The 24,751-nt window shown below is 45.3% G+C and overlaps 1 protein-coding gene across 19 annotated transcripts in view; it reads left to right on the top strand.

Moving 5' to 3' along the window:
• Positions 1 to 24,751, top strand: part of TRPM3 (transient receptor potential cation channel subfamily M member 3) — an 809,383-nt gene that overhangs the window by 736,216 nt on the left and 48,416 nt on the right. For 9 of the 19 annotated variants that reach the window (XM_084750067.1, XM_084750062.1, XM_084750055.1 and 6 more), the window contains 4 exons: positions 295 to 435; positions 7,236 to 7,364; positions 12,632 to 12,883; positions 20,032 to 20,242. In XM_084750067.1, the coding sequence (XP_084606193.1) occupies positions 295 to 435; positions 7,236 to 7,364; positions 12,632 to 12,883; positions 20,032 to 20,242 (733 nt within the window). Of the gene's footprint in view, positions 1 to 294; positions 436 to 7,235; positions 7,365 to 12,631; positions 12,884 to 20,031; positions 20,243 to 24,751 lie in introns of those variants that run through there. The other 10 variants (XM_084750058.1, XM_084750056.1, XM_084750053.1 and 7 more) reach the window with 2 other exon arrangements.

Here is a 24,751-nt window from a genome sequence, read left to right as displayed (position 1 = left end):
AAAACTCAAAGTGTATCCTACTGCCTACTTCATTCAGAGGGCCCAGGCTATAAAAGAAAAAAGGCTCAAGAAATATTCCCCAAGCCTTCCATCCTTAGCAGAAGGAATACACAGCTTATGCTAATAGAGTGTAAACTCACACATAGGAAAGGCACGCCTTTGTATCTCTTGGAGCGGGTAGGGCTTATATTCTTGGGTTCCATGAACCCTCAGGGGGCATGAACATCAACTCACCCTCCACAAACATGGCCTACAGAGCCCAGCGATGATGGTTTCTGTTCTCTCCCACTATAGGCCATGTTGGGGCGAAGCAATGGGGAGTCGTCTAGAAAAAAGGATGAAGAAGAAGTGCAAAGCAGGCATCGGCTAATCCCCGTGGGCCGAAAGATCTATGAGTTCTACAACGCACCCATTGTGAAGTTCTGGTTCTACACTGTAAGCAGCTTTCCTTTCCCCTTTCTGCATGGCTGGCCACGGGAGTGGGTGGTCCTTTCTCGGGCTGGCCACAGGAGTGGGTGGTCCTTCCTTGGGCTGGCCACAGGAGTGGGTGGTCCTTTCTCGGGCTGGCCTCGGGAGTGGGTGGTCCTTTCTCGGGCACCTGGGTAGTTTTCACCCAGCCACATTCTAAGCTGCATTTGCGCGGGAATGGAAGCTCTGGGCCTAGTTTTTCCAGCAACTTCATAAGATCTGTGGAATTTGCCAGGCAGCTTCCATGGCCTTGCTGCCTTTCTCCTTGCCACAGGAGGTACCGGAGCTGACGGAGGTGATGAGTAAAAGAAAGAGCTGTGCGATGTGTATGAGTTTAGTTCAACATGAAGACAAATGTCCTTTTTCAGAACACTGTCCTTCGTTGCCACATGGATGAGAGCCAGGACAGAGTGCCCCATGTCAGACGCACATCCGCAGTTTGGGGGGACAGGGGGGAGGGGACAGTACGTCTATAAGTGACAACTTCCAACCTGGTAATGACATCAGTCACATGTTCTTACTCAGACACAATTAAACAGCAAGCAGCTCAAAGTAAGCAACCCTCCAGTCCCGGCAAGCATTTGCCAGGACTCAATCCCTACATTTGCTTCTTGCCCCACAAACCCATGGGCTGTGCCTGAAATGGCATGTGATGTGGGAGAAAGTGACATGGCTGGATTACCTTTCTCCTCTTCAACATCTTCCAGTGGTTCTCAACCTTCCCAATGCTGTGACCCTGTAACACGGCTCCTCATGTTGTGGTGACCCCTCAACCATAAGATTGTTTTTGTTGCTGCTTCAGAACTGTAATTTTGCTATTGATAGCAAACCATAATGTAAATATGTGATAGTTTCCATGGTCTTAGGTGACCCCTTAAAAGGGTCATTTGACACCCCCAGAGGTCACGACCTACAGGTTGAGAAACTGCTGAAGCTTTACGTGAGCTGTTGGCCTGATCATCTCTGATTCTGTCCAGCCCGGTGGAGCGACACCAGCTAAAGGACAGTGCGTCTGTATTTTTAGACTCTCTCACAACCAGCTGCAGAGCAGTCATCCGAGTCAACAACAGGGTAATCTAGGCCTGAGAACAAGAGGGCTCAAATGACCATGTAAGCTGTTTCCTCTGCAGTCCAGTGCACTAGTATTTAACCCTGGCTCTGAAGCAGTACGTTACAGTCTCAGCACTGGTGAGATTTTTTACCTAGGAGGGTTCTTTGTCAGGCTCTATGCCCACCAGATGCCAGTAGCACGCTCTGTCCTTTAAGGATGGCAGCCAACATGTTTCCAGGCACCTATGGGATTAAAAACTACCACTGGATAAAAGCTGCTACTTTAAAGGATGATCTTAGTAGAGAATGAGAGAAAACAAAAATGCACATATTACATGTATATTCACTTTTAGGAAAATTAAATTTCAAACGTATTGACATTATGAAACAATCTCCACCCCAGAATAACATACATTCAAAATTCCAGTTTCTATTTTTTTTTAAACAGCACTCTCCCAAGCGTGCCCTGTAGAAAACATCACAGCTGTGACCGCATGTAATCCAGAAAAGAAAAATGTTGCACATAGGACCACCTGTTTGCTATGTGACCCCCAGACAAGTTCCTTTCCCATTCTGTCCATCCCTTCCATATGACAGGAATAATACTGTCATACCTGCTTTATAAAGATTAACGTGTTGAAGTATATAAAACACTTATAATAGTGTCTGGACCAGTAAGTGCAATGTGGGAGTAACTACTGTTATTCTAGCCACACTCAGCGAGGGAATCAATGCCGGAGTCATCTGTCCACTCACCAGCACAAGCATATCTTACTGAGTAGATACCATGTTTTAGCAAGGTTCCAGATGCTTCCCAAACAATCTCCCTGAGGCTGACAGTGGTTTCACCAGCATAACATCTGTACCTCCTTTTTATGCCCACATCTGCCCTTCTTCTAGTCTTCTGATTCAGTTGCCACAACCAAAATCAGGATTTGAAAGCTACAGCCACAAAGAAAACCCCACTCTTATGGTCTACATCTAATATTTATTTTGAATTTCTATTTCATTTTTTTTCTGTGGTACCATGCATCAAACCCAGTGCCTTAAGCATGCTAGGTAAGCTCTGCACTACTAGGCTACAACCCCAGCTTAGTTTTGTCTGTTTGATTTGGTTTTACTTTTTTTTTTAAAGTTGAAATATGCTTTTTTAAAAAAGAGTAGTTTGTGAAATATGAAATTCAATTTTCACTGTTTAGTATACCTGGCCACACATGTGCTACAACAACAACAAAAAGAAAAGTTAATTACAAGCACTAAAAAACCTTTTGGACTACTCAATCTTAAAGAGTCACCGGGTGGCCTTTTGCAAATGTTAGCAGATTCCTGCTCTAAAGCATAAGAGAAACTGATGCGAGGAATTGCATAAAGAATTTACCGTCACTTGGATGAGCACTGACCTCACTCAGCCTTCTGATCATCTGCCTTTTCTTCTTCATTGGTGTTCAGCGTTTCCATCATGTTAGTTCCCTGATTCTCTCAGTCTCCACTGACTCAACTCCAGCAATTTTCAGCCCCAAATGCTTTTTCATCAGAAGTACCCTAGCCAGTGGCTTCCAAGCCTTGGCACCTCCATATTAAGATCATTAGAATCACCTGTTGCACTTTTGTTCTTGTTTAAAGCCAGGGTCTCGCCCAGGTTTACCTCAAACTCCTGATTTTCTCGCCTCAGCCTCTCCTGGCCTGGGTTTAGGCAAGTGTCATGTCCACCTCTTGAACACTTTAAAACCATGCTCAGACCTGGCCTCCACTCTCAGGGCTTTGATGTTGTCCCTCTGAGGACTGCATTAGAGTTCCTTCCCCCAGCCCCTTGTCTTTCCAGGGTTGAAAAGCCCTGACTAAAGACAGTAGCGAGTTTTAACTCATTATTTTTTTAATGCCCTGATAAGAAAGGATTTATTAGAAACCCCAATTCATGGATCCATCAGGGACTCAAGAGAATCCACTCTGTGGAAGGAATGCGGAGGGCGTTTAGCGAGAGTCCCAGGTATCTCTAATGAAGACAGAAACCTGGGGCACACTGCTTCCAACATCATTTGCAACATGTGTTTGGAAAGCGATCTTAGTAATTTTTCATTGAGATGAGAAAACTCCATGACTAAGACAACTTATAGAAGAGGCCGTTGAAGTAGGCTCATGGCTTTCAAGGGCCGGTGTCCACAGTAGCGAGGCCACAAGGACAGGAAGCGCAGAGCAGAGCGTGCTCACGTCTTGGTCTGCAGATAGGAGGCGGAGAAAGCTAACTCAAAGTAGTGTGACTCCTTTGAAACCTCAAATCGCCACTCTTAACTGGAGATCAAGCATTCAAACATTTGAACGTACAGGGGCCGTTCTCCTTCTAACCACCAGGGGAACTGTAGCGCTGAAAGCGGGGTGAGGTGTCCAGCTCTCTCTCTCTCTCTCTCATAACTGACTGGGTTAGCCTCAGTAAATGCACCACATTAAATCTCCCAACTATCTTCAAGCAATTCCAGAAGTTTTGCACATGTTGACAAAACCCAGGCCTCAAGGAAAATGCTTGGAAATGAGAAAGCCAAGTTTGTGAGACTCCAAAAATGCTTACCAATAAAACTCATCCTCAGATTGATGGTCCCGTTTGCTGTGGCCCCGTGTTCTCCGTAAGAGTATTTCTCTCTCAGGTTTCCAGAAGTGTCCCTTCATCCTCTGACACACTGTCCAAAGGGAGCACCCACCTCACTCCCCTATGACCTCTTGTTCTCAGCTTCCCAGAGGAACAGGTGGATCTCTTCAGTTCCAGGATAGGAAAAAGCAGGGAGCCAATTGGCTCACAGCCTGTCTGCGCAGAGAACCTTTCCCATTTGTGAGCTGGAAAAGATTCAAGTTCAGGGTTCAAAACGACTATGGTCAGAGGACATGGTGTGGATTGTGGCTTTCCCTGGTAGTGACAGGACCATCCCCAGGGGTCCTAGCAGGTTAGGTGACTTACACAAGATGTCAAGCAGTGGCCAAAACTTAAACCCAACTTTTGCCACCTACCTTCCTTCCTCCAAATACACGAGATGTGAGGTCAGAGGATGGAATCCTGTTGTAAAGTCACATTAAGTTCTCAGATACAGAAGTTCTGAACACAGGAGTTCATGTGTCACTGGGCCACCATGTGATATTTTGCACTGAACTTCATAAAATGTTTTTTTTTAAAGGCACTTAACAAGATTCACTCCACCTTGATACAACAGAAGTTTATTCAATAAAAGGGAGGAAGTGACTGGGAAGATAGAAGCAACTCCAGACGGAAGGGAGTGAGTGGAATGTGCTAGACAGTTTTCTCACTGACTGCCTTCCTTTGTATTTTGTAACTATGCACCCAAGGAGTGCAGAGTGGATGTCAGTGAGTGCTTGCCTGTAACCTGAACCCACGTGAACCAAGGGACACTTGGGACCAATTCTTAAAGAATGTCTCTTTTGTGAGAAAGTTCCCTGGTTCACTAGTGAGTCTGAGGCGAGGTGCAGTGGGAGCCTCAGCATGGGTTAATGTAGCTGTAGCTGTGGGGATGTAAAAACTCAAGTCATCCTGCTGGAGAAAGAGGTCATCTAGCCATCAGCAGCGCCAGCACTCAGCCTCTGTCACAATCTAATTGTTCCACAGGTGACACTGTTTACCTCTGTCATAGCTTAGATGAACGAGGAGCTGGGAAGTTGCTCTCAGTGGTAGAGTGGCTGCCTACCATGGTCGGGCCTTAGCTTCCACCTCCAACACCAAAAAAAAAATGGGATTAAAAAAAAATGAGGGCTGGACAGATGGCTTAGAGGTTAAAGGCACTGGCTGCTCTTCCAAAGGTCCTGAGTTCAATTCCCAGCAACCACATGGTGACTCACAACCATCTATAATGAGATCTGGTGCCCTCTTCTGGCATGCAGGCACACATGTGGGCAGAATACTGGACAAATAATAAATAAATCTTTTTTTTAAATGTTTAAAAACAAAAATCATGGTGCACTCCTTTACTCCCAGCACTTGGGAGGCAGAGGCGGGTGGGTCGCTGTGAGTTTGAGGCCAGCCTGGTCTACAAAGGAAGTCTAGGACAGCCAAGGCTACACAGAGAAACCCTGTCTCAAAAAAAAAACCAATAAAATAAAATAAAAACCAGAAAGGAAATGCTATACTGCAGCTGTACTGGGACATGTGTTACCAATATAATGGGGATGTCAAGGGTACCTTTAATTCACATTTAAAGTCTATATGGTTTATAAAAATAAAAGAAGAATGCCAGTGGTAGATAAAACAACATCTCCATGGTCGCAGTATCTTTTCTCTTCCAGCCAGGCTGTGGCTTCTGCCACTTAACTTGCTTTAACATCCCCAAAGTCACCCAGTGCCGTCATTCCTCAAACCCTCAGTCCTCTACCCACAAGTGTCCTGTTCCTTGCCACATGACCTCCAAAGAATGCAGATCGGAATCAGCTCACGCTGGGTTCCAGCTCACAGGCCCTGAGGCCAGGTTGGGCCTTGCTCAACTTGGAGCATTCATTATTGCCCGCAGGAGGTTTTGCTCATCTGCCGTCCGCCTTGGGGTATATTTTCTTATGCAAGAGCACCACCAATTCTCTTTTTCCCACATTGACATCACTAAATCTCTGAGTAAGAGACTCCAAGTCTGGGCCCCGAGCAGTTGTTCTTCCCTGCCTCCGCATCCAGCATTTCAGTCAGGACTCAAACTCCAGATGCTGGAGCCTCGGGAGGATTTAGTCCACTCTGGTACACAGCCGGCCACATGCCCCAGGGCCTTCCTGTAAATGGCTTTGTTTTCTCTCTCTTGTTTTGTTTCAAGGAAGCAGAATACAAATGAAAATATTCCAACTGGGGCAGGGCAGGGCAGTGTGACGGTACAGAGGAAAATGGAAAAAAAAAAAATTCTCCCTAAGAAGCCAACTACTGTTGGTCAAAAACACCAGGAAGACATTATAACTCAGGGAGGCCAGAATTGGGCCCTTGAGATTCAATGTAGGCAACTTACACTATAGTTTTACCAACTTTTAAATACTGTAGGTGTCTTCCTTTCCCTCTGGTGGGCATTAATCTACCTGTCATCTCTCGGGAAAGAAAATAAGCATATATTTTTAATATTCTTAAATATTTTAATAGTACTATAAAATAAATCATATTTTTAAGTAAGTATCCCCCTAGTATGGAAAGCCAGGTCTGTGCCTAAGCAAAAACAGCCCTGATAAGCTAGGCTCTCTTCTAAGCCAGAACAACATACACACACACACACACACACACACACACAACTGGTGATTGGAACACAAATCCATACATGGAACACAAAGGTACAAGCAAGGTCCTAGGGCCCCAAAGGCACATAGAAGAGTCCAAACAAACACTGCATATTCAAGTAGTTGAACTACTGTAGCCTTTTTAAAAATTGTGTGGGCAGAGATGGTTCATGAGGTAAAGGTACTCGCCATCAAGAAAGACCTGAGTTCAATACTCCGAACCCACATGGTTCTTGGAGAGAAGCAACTTCTGCAAGTTGTCCTCAGACCTCCATAGGAGTACACACACACACACACACACACACACACACACACACACACACACTGAATTTTTCTTGGTATTTAAAACTCTATCGTTCATCTATCATGGATTCCCTTTCCTGCTTTCTGACCTTGCTCTTCGCCGCCTTGCAGTGTGGTCTTGCCCAGGGCCCAGCCCCCAGGCCTCTGCAGTTAGAGGACCCTATTGTATTTCCTTGCAGCTGGCATACATCGGATACCTGATGCTCTTCAATTACATCGTGTTGGTGAAGATGGAGCGCTGGCCTTCCACTCAGGAGTGGATTGTCATCTCCTACATTTTCACCCTGGGAATAGAGAAGATGAGAGAGGTAAGTGCTTCCTAAATGAAAACAGGAGGGAAACGGTGGCTCCTCACTTCTGAGGATGGAGAGCTGAGGGGGGAGAGCATGGGCTCCAAATCAAGCCTCCAGCTGTGTTTGCTCTGTGATGCTGCTGAGGGACACGGCTTTCTTCTCTCTCAAACCTAGACAGGTTTCCTAGGGCGAATAAGTCTATCTTCTGCTTATGCGCCTTTTGCCCCCAAGACATCTTCCAGTGGGCTGCAGCATCACTTAATACCTCTGTCTCCTCATCCCTGCGAAGATGGCTTTCTAAATGTTGCTATTCTTTTTTTGTTTGTTTGTTTGTTGTTGGGTTTTTTTTTGTTTTTGTTTTTGTTTTTGTTTTTTTTTTTTTTTTGGTTTTTCGAGACAGGGTTTCTCTGTGTAGCCTTGGCTGTCCTGGACTCACTTTGTAGACCAGGCTGGCCTCGAACTCACAGCGATCCGCCTGCCTCTGCCTCCCAAGTGCTGGGATTAAAGGCGCGCGCCACCACGCCCGGGAATGTTGCTATTCTTAACTCCCATCTCTACCCATTGCTTGGAGTCTCCTTGGACACTGACCGCCAATCTAGGATCACTTCTCCAACTGGGTTCCAGCAGCTTTCAGTCAAGCCCAATGACCCGAGTTCAAGGCCCAGAACCCACATGGTAGACTGAGAGAACCCACTTCTCTGCGGGTATTCCTGTACTCAGTTTATCCTGGACTTAACTCCTTCTCCATATCTTTCACACACGTGCCGGGCATGCACCAGCCTTCCACCCCTAGGGAGCACCTCAGAGGATGGACACGCGGTTTTGGCGATTTAGGTTGAGGATGTAACGGTCTCTCACCCCTCACCTGCCTCCACATGGCCTAAGAGGAGCCAGTGAAATGCCACCCTTATGTGATTTGTTTGAAGTCAAAGCTAACCACACGAACAGGAAATCTTATTCAGTGCTAAAAAAAGAAGAGAAATGAGCTGTGAGGCTATGGGAAAATTTAGCTGTGTGTTATGAAGAGAAGACTTCTGAACACGACCCATTCTGTGTGGCTCCCACTATAGGAAGTTCTGTGAAAAACCTATGGAGCTGGTAAGAAGATTGGTGGCTGCCAGGGGTTAGGGCATTGGAAGGATAGTAGGCGAAGCCGAGCTTCTCAGGGCACAAAAATATTTTGTGTGCTACTCTAGTGACGGAGTCATCATTCTACGTGTGTTGGAAGCCACGGAATGTGCCATACCACAAAATGTGTCATTCCACCATGACAGAGAGAGAGAGAGGGAAGTGGGGGGGGGGGCGGGAGGAGAGAGGCTGTTGATAATGAAAAAGGCTTCACCTTTGTGGGGACCAGAAAGTACCATGGAAAGTGCTTTTTGCAAACCTAAAGCTGCTGTAAAAACCTAAGTAGTTTTTAAAAGATACGGGGGGGGGGGGGGGGGGAATAAAAGAAAAGCTAACTCCAGAGGCCTTTTAGATTCCAAGAGCTTCGAAAAAAATCTATGTAGTCAAGAAACAGTCCACAAGAGGGCGCAGCAATCCTGCTTGGCTCACTCTACAAACTCCTACCTCACCAGAGAAAGCCTCAGGGAAGGCAGCTTGCAAGGTGAAGAGACTCCTCTGCATGTTCCCTGAATCTGCAGTGAGTGGGCGGGGCCTTTCAGTAGGAAAGGATCCTGTCAAGTCGGGTGCGTGCGTTTCTGGGAGCTCCAGAACAATCCTGCTTTCTGTATTCCAGTAGGTGGGCACCAAAGGGGGCAGGGCGGATTGTTAAAACCCACAAATCCACCTTTCGTTACCCAGACAGATTCAAAGGTTCTTGCTCTATTGAATTTCACCTCTGGAGTGTTTTCCAAAGCAGAAAGATCTACAGAATCTATCAAATTTGATAGGACTGAGATTTAAATAAAGACACACACACACACACACAACACACACACACACACACACACTTTGCATTCAGCACCTTTCTCTGGGCTGCTTGGGTGGTATTTTCATTCTAATTAGCATTTCCCCATCCTCCTCGCTTGGGAGTGGTATAGGAGCCCCATCTGATTGGAGGCTAGATTAAACGACCAAAGGGACTAAGATGCCTTGTGTTGCTGCAGCCAACTGTCTGCACTGCTTTCCGCCATTCATCGTGCCCTTCCGTTTCTTGAACAGTGCAGTGGACTCGTAAACTGAAAAAAACAGCAATAAATTTGCCTGGGACTTTGTGGAGCTCTGAGAATCGAGCCTGCTCCCCCCCCCCTTCCCCCCAGCTAGGGGCCTTGCCACTGTGTGGTTGCCAGCTGGCATTCAGGAGACTTCATACCCAGCTACCTATCCCTTCCCTACCACAAGCAGAGGAGGAAAAGACTGGCGTGTGGGGGCTGGAGGCTGTCCAGGACTAAGCTGGAAGAAGACAGGGAGCAGCCTGTACTCCTCGGACTGTTCTAGAGTAGTTGCCAAACGGGCAGGCTGCCAGCAACCTCCAGGCCTAGCTATCCATTTCTTAGGACGCTGCATGGCATGGCAGGCAGGGTGGGGCTTCCGATGTCGAGGTCAGGCCGAGGTTAGCTGAAGAACACTTGCCTCTGAGGAAGATGTGGGAAAGTGAGCTGACGGCCATTTTTGTGCCTGACCTTTTTTCTCTGCAACTGGTGGGGGCTGCCTACACACACACACACACACACACACACACACACACACACACACACACACCACGTCCCTCCCTTGAACTCTGAAAGGAGAAGCTCAACTACAGAGTGGGCGACAACTCCCACAAGCCTCCCTGGGGTTGGCACGCAGGCCCTCGGGAACTCAGGCACGACATCCTGGAAGCGTGGAAAAGCCTGCATGCTTCCGTGCCTCCCGAGCAAACACAAGGGAGGCTGTGGTTTCATGTGTTGCCCTTCGGGTCTCCCCACCACATACTTCTGCATGAAGTCACTAGAGCCAGCCACAGCAATCCCTTAATACTATGGAACTGTTTACAGCCAGCCTCGGTAGACGTTATCTCACCCAGCTAGCTCTCCCACGAGTCTGTGAGGTCAATGACAGCCGTGATCACATCCATCCCCCAGTTTACAGGTCTGGGAAACAAGATTGAGCAATGGTTTGGTATCCTCCAACTAGAGAAGTGAGCTAGGTCTGAAACCTATTAGGTCAACTGAAAATCACTTCCTCTTCCACTGCCCCATGATCCCCTACTGCAGCAGTTCTCAACCTATGGATTGAGACCCTTTTGGAGGTTGAATGACCCTTTCACAGGGGTCACCTAAGACCATCAGAAAACACAGATATTTACATTACAGTCCATAACAGCAGCAAAATTACAGGTATGAAGTAGAAACAAAAGTAATTTTATGATTGGGGGTCACCACATCATTAGGAACTGTATTAAGGGGTCGCAGCATTAGGAAGGTTGAGAACCACTTGTCTAATAGCTCCCAGGATGCCAAGCTCTGTGCTAAGGGCTGGCTTAGCAGAGATGGGGCAAAGGAGGGATGCAACCATTTACTCCTGGTTCATGACAACTCTGTGTTTCTTCTCTCCACCCCTCTACCCCTCACACACATCACCTTAGTAGTTTTAGCAACATATGAGCAAATGGGGTAGAAAATCTCTAAGAGGTGGATGTGGTGGCACACGCCTTTAATCCCAGCACTTGGGAGGCAGAAGGAGGCAGATCTCTGTGAGTTCGAGGCAAAACATGGTCCACAAAGCAAGTCTAGGACAGCCAAGGCTACACAGAGAAATCCTGTCTCGAAAAACAAAACAAACAAAAAAAAAGAGAGAGAGAAAGAAAAGAAAAGAAGGAAAGAAAGAAAGAAATCTCTAAGGCATCACAATCCTTGCTGCCCCTCCTCTCCCATGCTCATGCACAGATTTTATACCCAGCTAAGATGTAACCAGAGGGTGAACTGCCAACAGGACAGAACCAGTTGCAGGAACTGCTGGTGGGTAGGACAGTGGGTCTCACACCATGGTCACCAGCATGACCTGGGAAAAGGTAAGGGCAGCCTTACCTCTGGCCTAACCTCACATTTGCTGAAGTAGGAACTCAGTGGTGGGGACCAGGTATCTGTGGTTTGGAGACACGGAGGCTACTGCCACTGGAATGATCAGCCGAGGCCTTCCTAAGAAGAGGCATCTGAATAAAGAGTTTACTGATAAGAGTTAAGGAGCCAAATATGCAAACTCTTAGAAAAGTAAGTCCCAGTGGAAGGAATGAAGTGGGCCATGGTGAGAAGTTTGGCGTGGGGGTTGGGGTGGGGGTTGTTTATAATGGAAGCCGTCAGATAGTTAGAGTATATACTTATCATGATCCTTCTGTCCCTGGTCTCGGTCTCTGTCTGTCTCTGTCTCTCTGTTTCTGATTCTCTCTGTCTCTGTCTCTGTCTCTGTCTCTGTCTCTGTCTGTCTCTCTCTGTTTCTCTGTCTCTGTCTCTCTCTCTCTGTCTCTCTCTCTGTCTCTCTGTCTCTGTCTCTATCTCTGTCTCTCTCTCTCTCTGTTTCTCTGTCTCTGTCTCTGTCTCTGTCTCTGTCTCTCTCTCTCTCTGTCTCTCTCTCTCTCTGTCTCTCTCTCTCTCTCTCTCTCTCTCTCTCTCTCTCTCTCTGTCTCTCAGAAATGAGGTATAATTTACCTGTAATGAAAGGAGCCCACCTTGGGACACAGTTTGATGAGTCTTTGTTCATACAAACAACTGTGCAATCACCAACCACATCTTGCTTTAGGTCTTTAAAGAGCTCACTGTGCATTGCTCAGAAAATAGGTGGTAGGCTGGTGGCCATAATGACAACAGAGATGCTGTTAGAAGATGGGTGCGACCATGTGCCTGATCTGATGGGACTTAGAATTCAGCGGCAGCCATGGAGTGGTGAGAGGTCATTCGTGTGGTTGTACTTGTAGGTGGTGAGACTCGCTGATGCAAGAAAGGAATGGAGGTGTCCTGTAGGAGTGGCCCATGTCACTCACAACTGAAAATCTGTTTACTGAGATGAAGATTTTTTTTTTGAGCTCTGCACTCTGCAGTATATTGGGAATATATCACGTTATAGAAAAAGCCTGCAGTGCCTCAGAATTGCCAGACAATTCCAAGGATCAAACTGTTGTTTACATCTGCTTCTAGACTGTGCTCGTTGGGATTACCTAAGCTTAGCTCAGTCGTGCATTCCTAGCAAGCAGTTATTCAGCTAGACACAGGTCTGGATAGCTCCTCACGTCAGCTAACTGACAGAGCACTTTCCAGCTGAGCTGAAAGCATGGGACCTAAGCCCTCTCTGCTGCCTTGTAGATTCTGATGTCGGAGCCCGGCAAGCTGCTGCAGAAAGTCAAAGTATGGCTGCAAGAGTACTGGAATGTCACCGACCTCATTGCCATCCTTCTCTTCTCGGTGGGAATGATCCTCCGTCTCCAAGACCAGCCCTTCAGGAGTGACGGGAGGGTCATCTATTGTGTGAACATCATTTATTGGTACATCCGTTTGCTAGACATCTTCGGCGTGAACAAGTATCTGGGCCCATACGTAATGATGATTGGGAAAATGGTAAGCAAGGTCATTTGGTTCCGTGGCACACATTCTCAGAGGAAGATCCGTGATAATAGAAAAGAGAAATGTGATTCATTTGGATTTGCTACTGAGGTCTGCATGAGATGACCCCAGGGGGTGTTTTAGGTTGCTGGGGGTTTTTTGTTTTGTTTTGTTTTGATCTGATTTGTTTTAATTTCCTCTGGGTGTTCGCAAATCTGACTATATAGCTACATTAAAAACTAAAGATTTAACCATCAGCCACCTATTTACTAACTAAAGCATATGGAAAGAGCACCTGCTTGTTGCCAGGCACTGGCTTATGAGCTGAGCTAAGCTGAGCAGTGGTAGCACACACCTTTGATCCCAGCACTCAGGGGGCAGAGGCACATGGAGTTCAAGGTCAACCTCATCTACAGAGCTAGTTCCAGGCCAGCCAGGGCTACACAAAGAAACCCTGGAGAGAGAGAGGCAGGGGATGGGGGAGCAGGCTGTTAAGACCGAGGAAGATGGGAAGGAAGGGACGTACTTTGCATACAGGATGAAAAGGTCTTCACAGAGACACCTATGAAATACAGAAGAATCGCAGATCAGGACTGGCTCATTCAGAATGATCACAGTAGCCAGGCTTGGAGAAGAACTTGGTCTCCACGAAAAGTATTAGCAGATTTTGAAGACTTGTAAAGGATGAGTTCTCAGGGTGGCATTCAAATCTGGGTGTGGTTGCATCGCTTAGAATTCCCAACACTTCGGAAGCTAAGGATGCCAGACTCCAGGCCATGCAGAGCTACAGAGCAAAAGCTTGTCTCAAAAAACCTTGAATGTGGTGCCGGGTGTGGTGGCACATGCTCCCAGCACTTGGGAGGCAGAGGCAGGTAGGTTGCTTCGTGTACAAGGCCAGCCTGGTCTACATAGTGAGTCTAGAACAGCCAAGCAAACCCTGTCTCAGGGGAAAAATAAAAATAAAAATAAAAATAAAACACTTTGGATGTAAAAAATAAGCACTAAAAAAGATGTTCCTATCTACAAAGGGAGGTTTGAGTTGAGGGGAGGTAGAGAGGTAGAATCTGAGTCCAGGGGTTCTTCTGGGTCTTGGGGAAACATATCTGTTAAAGCTGGTTTCTGAGAAAGGCACCAGCTCCTTTAATTCTAAAAGAAGAATGGAAGGAAGGAAAAAAAGAAGGAGGGAGAGAAAGAGAGAGGGACAGAGGAAGGAAGGAAAGAAGAATATAGGAAGGAAAGAATCCCAAGTGGCAAGCTGATGTGCCCCCAAACAAATAGCTGAGGGCTTCAACATTTTGACTATATTTCAGCTTTCAGGTGGGCAGCATCAGTGTGAAGCTGGTGGCAGAGATGAGAGTGCTGAGTTCATAAGCTCCTTCCCCACACACTAGGGAATCACCACAGCCTGGTGCACCCCACCCCTTGTGTGTGTGTGTGTGTGTGTGTGTGTGTGTGTGTGTGTGTGTGTGTCTGTGTGTCTGTGTGTGTGTGTGTCTGTGTGTGTGTGTCTGTGTGTGTGTCTTTGTCTGTGTGTATGTGTGTGTGTATGTCTCTGTGTGTGTGTATGTCTCTGTGTGTGTGTGTGTGTGTCTGGGTGTGTGTATGTCTGGGTGTGTGTATATGTATGTCTGTATGTGTGTGTGTATGTGTGAGTGTCTGGGTATGTGTATGTCTGTATGTGTGTGTGTGTGTGTGAGTGTCTGTGTGTCTGTGTCAGTGTCTGTGTGTGTGTATGTCTGTGTGTGTGTATGTGTGAGTGTCTGGGTATATGTATGTCTGTGTGTGTGTGTGTGTGTGTGTGTGTGTGTGTGTATGTGTGAGTGTCTGGGTATATGTATGTCTGTGTGTGTGTGTGTGTGTGTGTGTGTGTGTGTGTCTGTGTGTCTGTGTGTCTGTGTGTCTGTGTAGACCAGGCTGGCCTCAAACTCACCAAGATCTGCCTGCCTCATGGTGCGCACTTCCCTAAGTATAACCCTGACATGTGGAAAGCAGAGCATACCCACCCCACCTGGAAAAACAGCACTTCTTTAGTGTTGTCGCTAGGTCTATCCTACAAGCTGCTGAAACCAGCAGGTAGCACTATAGGTGCCTCTTTTAAGTTTTAAGTTTTACTATAGACATCACTGCTAATTCAGTGTTTATTAAGCATTTGTGTATGGAGTCTAATGAAATGCATCTTAAACAACCAAAGATCTTCCTATAAAAAAAAAAAAGGCACCAACAAATCCAAGCAAAGAGAAAAAAAAATTAAAGTCAAACTCAACTTCCTTTGCTCTTTGGCATTCAGCTCACTGCCTTCTAAAGCAACAATGAACAATAAACATGTACTTTGCAGAGTGATAATTAGAAAAGGCATGTGCTAGGCAATAGCTGGCTCCTGGTCCACTGGTTGATAAATTGTGTCTTGTTTGCTGTGTTCGTACTGGCTTTTAAAGGACAATGAAGAAAGAAAAGCTTATAAACACTATTCTTCTGTGTAATCAGCTGTTCTGGACACTAGCTTGGAATTCAGTGTTTAGGGTAAATAGCACCAGACTCATTGTGGAGAACAGAAAACTGATTCCGGGGGTTAAGTTGCCCGTACTGAACTCAGCCCGACTTGATATTGTCTGAGAGGGGGAAATGTGTACATCAGCTGTTCATTCTGCTGTTATGTGCTCGTTCAATGATGGATTTGAGATCTGGGTGAAAATTCTGATGTCCAAAGGCAGACTCTGTGCAACAGGGTTGAAGGAAGAGATCTGTGCGTCCCTGCTTCCAACTTATATAGGAAATGTGTGTATGACTTTTCTGGAGAGAACAGGACTTCAGGAGATTCTCAAATATATTTCCAAGTGAAATGAGAAAAAAAATATCAAACCTCAACAGCCTAGAAATCAGGCCCATTTTCCTCCACCTTGACATATTTTTTTACTTTTTTTTTTTTATAAGCGTCTCACTATGCAACCCAGTCTGACCTGGAGTTCACCATCCTTCGGCCATTGCCTCCTAAGTGCCAGGACTACAAACATACGCAGCACACACAGTTGGGGCTATATGGTCCTCTGTTGAAGAGTCCCCAGCCTATACTGTGTATTGTAGGATGTTTAGCACCCCCTCCCGTGTGTGTGTGTGTGTGTGTGTGTGTGTGTGTGTGTGTGTGTGTGTATCACAGAGAGAGAGACAGACAGACAAAGACAGAGACCAGAGAGTCAAGAAAGAGTATATTAGGACAACAAAGATGTCTCCAAACATTACCAAATGTAATGCCCCTTGAAACATAAAACCACCTTCTGTCAAGAACCACTATATCAGGGCATTATTAATCTGATGGCTTTTTTTATGATTATCTTATTTTAAGATATTCAAAGACCCAAACCTAGCCACTTATTTTTAAAAATCTTGGTGGCATTTAAATATTTGAAACGCCTAAAGTTACAGTAGTGCAGTGAGATTATCTTAATTTCCATGTCTATCATTTTAATAATGGCGTAATTAGCCCCCATTTTGACTAGAAGGAAACCTTACCAGGGAGTGAGCAGGAGGCCTGAGATGCTTTTTCTCCACTTTTTAACTTATGAATGACTTCATTTATCAGCCAGGAATAAGTAGGAAATCTGGGGACTTTGAGTTCTGACAGGATGCTTTTAAGATAATTAGTTCAATAATTGAGTCATCGATCCAGAAGGTAGATAAAAGACGCCTTTAGACTCTATCAGTGAGCAGATGGGCTGCAAGCTAGAAGCTGAAGAGTCTCCCCAGATGTGTTGCATGCACAGCCCTCAAATTCAACAGGTCCCTCTTTAGTACTCCGCAGCCAGGTAGTGACCAGACACAGGATGTCCGGGTGTTTGCAAGGTGGAGGGAACCAGTGCATCAAATGCCTGACAGCTCAGCACTCCTGCATCTCCTCTGTGAACCTTATTGATCTGCAGGCCTGGGATCACTTGAAATCCTGACTATGTTCCCTTCATGTTTCATTTCTCAAGGGAATTCTGCAAACCTTGCAGTAGCTCACTTATGTAACACAGAATAGAAATTAGACACCATGAGAGGAGCTATGATTAACTGGGCCAGGCACTGTGTGGCATAGGTCTCGGTCCTCATTGTTATAACCCATGGAACAGATCTTAGAACCTTCCTATATCAATTAAATAAACAGACTGGGAGAAGATTCAAACTCCCGACTCCACATCCTGACCTCCCAATAACAGCACACTAGCATTTATGAGCACTTACTGCATAGCTACCACATTTAGACAAAGGTAATCACGTAATTGTTATTTTTACCCCCACTTACAACACTTAAAAACGAGATTGGGGGCTGGAGAGATGGCCTGGAGATTAAGGGCACTAATTGCTCTTCCAAAGGTACTGAGTTCATTTCCCAGCAACCATATAGTGGCTCACAACCATCTATAATGTGATCTGATGCCCTCTTCTGGCATGCAGGTGTAGATGCAGGGAGAGCACTGTATACATAATAATAAATAAATAAATATTTTTTTTAAAAAAAACAAACAAGATTAAGCAACTTACCCCAGGCCACTTAGCTACCTTTCTTTTGCTTTTCTTAATGGTCAGGAAAAATGTTTTCGCCCCCAGTGGATTTTTTTTCATGTAGCTATTTTTGCTAGCAGTCAGGATCAAAATCCAGGTTGTCTGGCACCTAACAGCATGTACTTCGTCACCACTGTAGATCTTCCTCTCCACTGAACATACTGAAAGGTATTTGTAAGACTGGGACAGAGTCTTAACATTGAACTCACTGGATAATTTAATTTTGAAAACAAAGGAAAGCTTCTCATAGGATTAATGGTGCCCAGGTTCTGATATTTTTATGGCAGTGAAGATTTTGAAAATAGAGAAAGTTCAGAATGTGGGAAGAACTTTTTTTCCTTTTGTTTTGACCCTGAAGATAGGGATCAGGTTCAATTTTTTTTTAATGCTGAAAAATTCAATCAGCTCTGTCTCTGTATTTACTCGCTGAGTTGTCTTGGGTTGGGCTAGCTCTTTAGCTCTTCAGTCTCACGAGCACACCTAGTCATCTACCCACCACCTTTTAAATCAATGGAAGCAAAACAGAGCATAAAGGCCCATCTCTGATCCTCCACTGCAAATAAACGATCAATGAATTTTGTAAAATAACAAGAAGAGAGAAGATGAAAAACCAAACTTGGGTTTCCTGTAAGCCGGTTTCAACCCAGCCCTCTCAGCTATGTAGACACCTGTGACCACTGCTGACTGGATGAAGGAATAACTAACTAGCCAGCATATACGTGAGCACATGGAAAGTAAGGGTCATGGAACAACCTCTGTCTCACATCAAGGTCGTACAAATGTTGGTAGATATATTTTTGAAGTTGTCTTGAATCCTGATTACTTGATCTAAAACACATTGAGGCCCCTGTGTCCTAAGGCACCCAGAAAGACCATAATGCTTAAGTTATAGGCACAGGAGCCTTGGAACAGTCTCTCTTGAGCTAGAGATGGGAATAGGTTCATAGTAGAGTGTATACTTAGTGTACACTAAGCCGTTGGTTCAGTCTCCAGCGTAACAGTAACAAAACTAAATAAGACAATCTGGAATCTTCCTTATCCCTGGTGATTACCACATCACTCTCTGTGGGTGGACACTCCTTATCCTATAATAGTCAGTGAGGGGAAGTCTTTGATGTCAGACAGTTTGATGCGATCTCTGTAGCTTAAGTGTGGGAGGGAAATACTGACTTATAAGAGAACAAGGTAGAACTGGCTACAAGCTCTACCTCAAGACAGGGGTTCGATCACTGCCAGGCATGGCTAGCTCTCCTTCTCTTATGTGCCTCACTCACTGGGGCACTCAGTCTCCATCACGCTAAACTATTATGAGGAATGAACATTACAACAAAGGACAGTGAACTTCTCTCTCTCCTTCCATTGTAAAGAAATGGTAGAGCAGGCTGTAATCTTAGCACACTGGAGGCTGAAGCAGGCAGATCACAAAGTTCCACATCTGCCTCACCTACATAGTGAGGTCCAAGATACCTTGGGCCCACACAGAGATCCTGTCTCCAAAACAAAAACAAAAACAAAATGGTCTGAATATTCTGGTGGCCCTGTCTTGTGTCGCATGCCTACCTCACCAGGCCATGGGGAAGAAGTTTCACAACTGGCTTAGCTTGGGAACTGCCTCTTCAAGAAAGAAGCTGTGGGTTAGGAGGCAGTAAGAATAATCACTTATTGCAAACTTACCAGTTTTCAGTGATGAAAAGAACGCAATTTAGCAGGTTAAAAAAAAAAACAGATCTCTAATAACATAGCACTGGAACAAACAAGGACATGGAGAAGAAAAAGGGGGCGGGGAGAAGAAAAAGGGGTGGGGAGAAGAAAAAGAGGGCGGGGAGAAGAAAAAGGGGGCGGGGAGAAGAAAAAGGGGGCGGGGAGAAGAAACACTATGGGCTTCAATCAGGAGCAGTTTAGACGCACACCAGGGAAGAATTTCATCATGTTAACAACAGGCACTAGTCTGGCTCATGAAGCCACATGTTTGTAAGACCCGTGAAAATACCCTTTATAATAAGACAGCCTACAGGAGGAATAGAGAGAGAGAGTGGATGATTCTGTGAGAGCTTGGCCTGTGGCAGAGGATCAAGCAATGGGACAGGCTCCCACTCGCCCCTCCTAGGTCTATTTGTAAGCCCTTATTTTCTTAAGCTTTCCAGGGCTATCTTAGCCTTCTAGCACTAAGAGCAGGAATATATCACTCTGTACTAGTTCTTAAAATAGTCCAACTATCCCAATTCTAATTTCTCTAAAAAAGAAAGAAACCAGAACAAGACACTGGCCTTCTCTAAAAACAGTTTTGTTTTGTTTTGTTTTGTTTTGTTTTGTTTTGTTTATGGTGCAGGAACCCTGTGGAGAACCCAAATTCTGAGGACTAGCACCCCTGTCCCTTAATGTAAATATATTCCATAGACAGCCATAACAATAAAGGGGCTCCATCATGTGTGCACTTGTAAAATAAAATTAGCAACTGACATCAGTATCTAGTATGTTGACATCAGCTTCAGCAGTCCAGTTGTCCTCTGAGCTGGGCACAACTCTCTACTTAGGCAGTAATAAATGGCCTCGGAGGATTCCTTCAATGTCAGCACACTCCATCACACGGCTTTTCTTTTATTTCTCCTTCTCCACCCTTCCAGATGATAGACATGATGTACTTTGTCATCATTATGCTGGTGGTGCTGATGAGCTTTGGGGTCGCCAGGCAAGCCATCCTCTTTCCCAATGAGGAGCCATCTTGGAAGCTGGCCAAGAATATCTTCTACATGCCGTATTGGATGATTTATGGGGAAGTGTTTGCAGACCAGATAGACCGTAAGCAAGTTTATGATTCTCATACACCAAAGTCAGGTATTTTAACTTCGATTGAGTCACGTCTTTTCCAAGTCCATTTGTTTGTCCTCAATAAATGGCTCAAGATAGAGGACCGATTCCTAATTTGCTATCTTGGTGAAAACAAACAGTCACTGGAGGTGAATATACTATTTTAGCCAAGTAGCCCTCAAGTGCATCTTCAGGTATGTCCTTCCTATGCACAAATGGACATTTAGTATACCAAATTTGATACAAAAATGAACCATTTTAAATGACATATGTTTGTGTATAACTCAAAATCTTAAGGCCATATTTTTCATATTTCATTACTGGAAACATATTATGTCAAAACTACCCACTCCTACCCTAGCCCTCATCTTGCTATGCTTTAGAAAATAAATTCCTTGGGTTTGACTTTAGAACAAATAAACAATTCTCAATTTCATCATTAGAATTCAAGATTAAGGGCAAACATCTGTATGGTATTTTCCTCATTCTAGAAACTATTCCCCAACAGCCTTGCTCATTGTCTTAAGTTATGTGCTGTTGAGACACAGATGAAGCCAGAATTCATTACCAAGAACTGTGGAAAATGCCCGTAGGTCGTAGACGGGGTTGTTTGCTGCAAATGCCAGGGGGTGGGGGTGGAGGGTTAGCTATATCATAAAGTGACAGCAGCCTTCAGTACCTTCAGCCTGTGAAATGCAGGGTCCCTGCAATAAACAACTCCTTGTGTGTGGAGTTAAAGGATAGTTGTAGTCCAGGAGCCTGTTCTAGGATTTTGTTTGGCCCAAATGTCAGGGCGCACCAGGCATCGGGAAATGACTCTGGAAGAAAGCATCAGGAAAGAAACAGTGTGGGGTTGAATCCCAGAGCAACTCTTTCTCCTTTTTACCCCCAAGGAGTTTAGCTCTGGAAATAACAACCCCCAGAACTGTTGAACTAACCTTTTCCAGACATTTTTGTTTTTCTGACGGGACAGCCATCTGAGCCCTGGACTGTGAACACAGATTAGGGTCACATAACCACATAGCTTTTTTTTTTTCAGATTAGAAGCAGCTTCTAGGCAGCATCACAGTCCCCCTCTTCGTGCTGGATAGAATGGGGCCTGGGAACACAAGGACAGAGGACACCTAAGCTTGGGGTCCTTGGGCCTGTGAGGAGCTTGTGTATCCTGGCAACAGAACACAGCAACATGTCATTTTCCCCTCCATGATGAATTTTAAACAAATACACTTTCTTTCTCAAGACATGCTATCTAAGGCAAGCGAGACATTTTGGAACCCCTAATTGGAACAAATATTTGCTCCATGAGACTTCAGCAAGTCATGGAGGAAGAATTGTAGCTCCATCCTCCCGTTATAGTATCTTTGGCTGACGATGTGCAGCCTTCAGAAGGCAGTTTCCCAGGAACTGGAATTTCCTGTAGAGAGAGCATCCTTTCAGATGGTCCCTAGGCAAAATAACACTTAAAAAGCTCACTATGATGATTCTCCTTAGAGACTAACCAAGCTATTCCAACCCCCACACACATCCTGGAAATTGCTTTCCCACTTCATTACATTATTTTGCCTTTTCGTATTGTCCCTTCCCCCTCCCACCCCTGAATGAGACGAAGACCCCCATGGGCATTTGGACAATGTAGTGTGGGAGAAAGGGGGAGGAAGGAAGAGGGAGAGAGGAAGGGGGGTAATGGGTGTGTTTTACAAATGGGATTCTGTCTGTCCCTCTACAAGTGGCCATTTATTGATGTTGTACTATGAACCCAGCCTAGTGCAACAAACACCACCATCTGCTGAACACAAGGATTTAGTATTTGCTGTTTTAAAAGAAGGGCTGATTATAGTTTAGAACTCGAACTCTCCCCGACCCACCCTACCCCCACCCCACCCCTGCAAGACAGACTAGAGGTGTTTTGTGTGATTTACAAATTCCCTACTCCGTGAATTAGATCCGTGTTGCTCTATGTGTGTGAGGATAAATCCCAAAACATAACTGACCTCGCCTTAGACGGATAAGACTTTCTGGAGGCCCCACCCTCTTCCTCTGTGATGTTTCGAAGTTGGCTGCAATGGCAGACTCTGTTCTAAGCTAAATCAGCCAGTTTTCTGTCTAGAGTGCTGAAGAGTATTCGCTCGTCCTTTCTCAAATGGATTGAGATAGCTGTCCCCAAATCTCAAAAGTGACATCACTGTCCTAGTAATGGCTCAGTGCCTGTGCTATGACACTGGGTGGGCCCTGTGAAGATTGGATGCCGGCTCCCACCTGGCTCCTCAAAACTGCCCAGGAGAAACGGTACCAAACTGTTTGAGAAAGGTACAAATCATTGACGCTGCCGTACAGTGTGTGGCCTTTTCTCTGTGCCGTGTCCAGGTTGGTGTGTGAAGCATGTATTCAGGCTGACTGGACGTCATATCCACCTGGACCCGAGGCCCTGCCCTGGGTCTCCCAAGCCCATGCTATGGATGTACCCCACGTGGCCCTTCCCAAATGCTGCTCCTTCACACACACCTCAGATGACTCATTCCTAACTTGATGCACGTGCTCCATAGCTAACTCCGGTTGTTTTGACTTCTGAGTTGCTGGGCCCATCTCATGCTGGGGGAGTTGTCTTTCTTAACTGGGACACACCAACGTGAATATGCAATGGGGCCCTCAGAATGGGTTACTCACACCAATGACACAACTCAGAATGGAGGGCAGCTGTAACGCCCTCACTTCTGGGAGGCAGTGTTACCTAACTGTAGCTTTTTTGGCATATATTTCATCTACTTTCCTGTTATTTAGACAGAAATTACCTATAAATCTGGTCTGTAGGATAAGATTTGTAAGGTTACTTTCCAAATGTGCTTAAAAACTAAAAAGACAAAAAAAAATGGAATCATATTTTTTAAAAAATCACAAAATAATGAGTACATTTCCCTTCTACTCCATATTGGACCAACACAAGTGATAGACCAGCCTTAGCCTAAATTATCCAAGAGGACAGAGTTTTGCTTCATATTTGGAGGCAGAGGGGTGCGAGGATGTGATTGGAAGTAGGTGATGAGGAAGAGCAGCCATTTTTACCCTGGAGGTTGGGCCTCGTGATGGTTGGATTCACAGGAACTAAATTTCCTGTTGTTGACTGGGTAGTTGTTTGGTTGATATTTTGGGTTTGCGTTACTTGTTTGTTTGTTTGTTTGTTCAGAACACCTATAATTGACATTGAATACCCATGCTACATATGATACTTTCCTTAGGTTTTTTTTTCCCCAGATAACCTGTAACTGATGTTGAGTACTCATGCTTGTGTACTGCTTTGCTAAGCCCCAGCTAAGGGCTACCATAGTGACTTGGAGTCTGGGATGTTAAATATACCAGTATTGGCCTGTAGCTATAGCTTGATAGTAGAGTATTTTGCCTTGCACACAGGAAGCTCTGGGTCCAGTGCCCAATGCCACAAAACAATGAATCCATTGCACAGTATAAAATATACCAATGCCAATTATAACATTCTTCTGGGAGTTCTCATTAGGGTGACCCCTACTACATGGCCTCTGAGGGCTAGCCAGGACCCCCAGAGGTGCTTGGGTGGAAACCCCTCTTAAAGAGCAGAACAACAGAGTAAAAACATTCTCTCAGCAGTGTGTGCACCAAGGCTGAAACAACATTAAAATGGGTGGCTTTTCATCAGCTCGGAAATCTGCTTTGGTAGGTGGGGCGCTTGGACATTTGTCTTTTTTAGCAGAGGAGACTGGGTATCTCAGGCAGGCTCCAGCCTCTTGCTGGAGGAGTCTTTCTTACAGGGCATCCTGCAGTATGTTCAGACTGCCCAGGCTGTACCGAGGCAGGGGAGAAATGAATCATGCTCTTGAATGCATTAAATACGGCTCTAAATTTAGTCTTCCTTTCTGCCTCTCTGGGTGTTTTTACAAGTTTAGAGAGTACTGTGAAAGCAGGATATCCAAGACTTACTTTCTACCATGACAACTTAATATTACCTAGCCATTTCTATTGTGAACTACTATCCGATCTTCTTAGTACATGGGTCGGTTTTTTTTTTTTTTTCTTATTGCCTGGGGCTTTTTCATCTGAAATTAATAGGTAATCTGAAGGGCAGGGTGGGGGCTGTTTTGTTTTGTTGATTGACTGATAGAATGCAACTTTTTCCTCTTAAAATTATCCCTTGCTCTCTAGGTTGTCTCTGTGGCTTTGACTCAAACAAGGGTTGAGTGTATGTACAGACACCTCAAGGACTGCCCTGAATTACTTTTCTGTCTCCAATTAATTGTTCCTCGATTTGGGTGTGGAAGTAGGACAGCTCAAGTGTCTGAAATATACCTGCCATGGGGAAGCCTAGGGCATCAGGAACAAGGAGGATGGCGAATGGGGTGCATCTCAAGTCATTTCACTCCAGTTCTCAAAACTTGGGTCTGGGCTTCTGTTTAGTCTTCCAGACTGACCTCAAATGGCTTCAGGGCACACTGATGCCCAACAGCTATAGCATGCAGCAGGTTGCTCAGCCAGGAAAGTACTCTGGGAAAGAGAAGCTGGGGCCAGTGC

This window comes from Acomys minous, assembly GCF_964271855.1.
Source record: "Acomys minous genome assembly, chromosome: 2".
Classification (NCBI taxonomy): domain Eukaryota; kingdom Metazoa; phylum Chordata; class Mammalia; order Rodentia; family Muridae; genus Acomys; species Acomys minous.
Note: the sequence above shows the minus strand (reverse complement) of the source record. Positions and strands in the feature narration are given on the sequence as shown.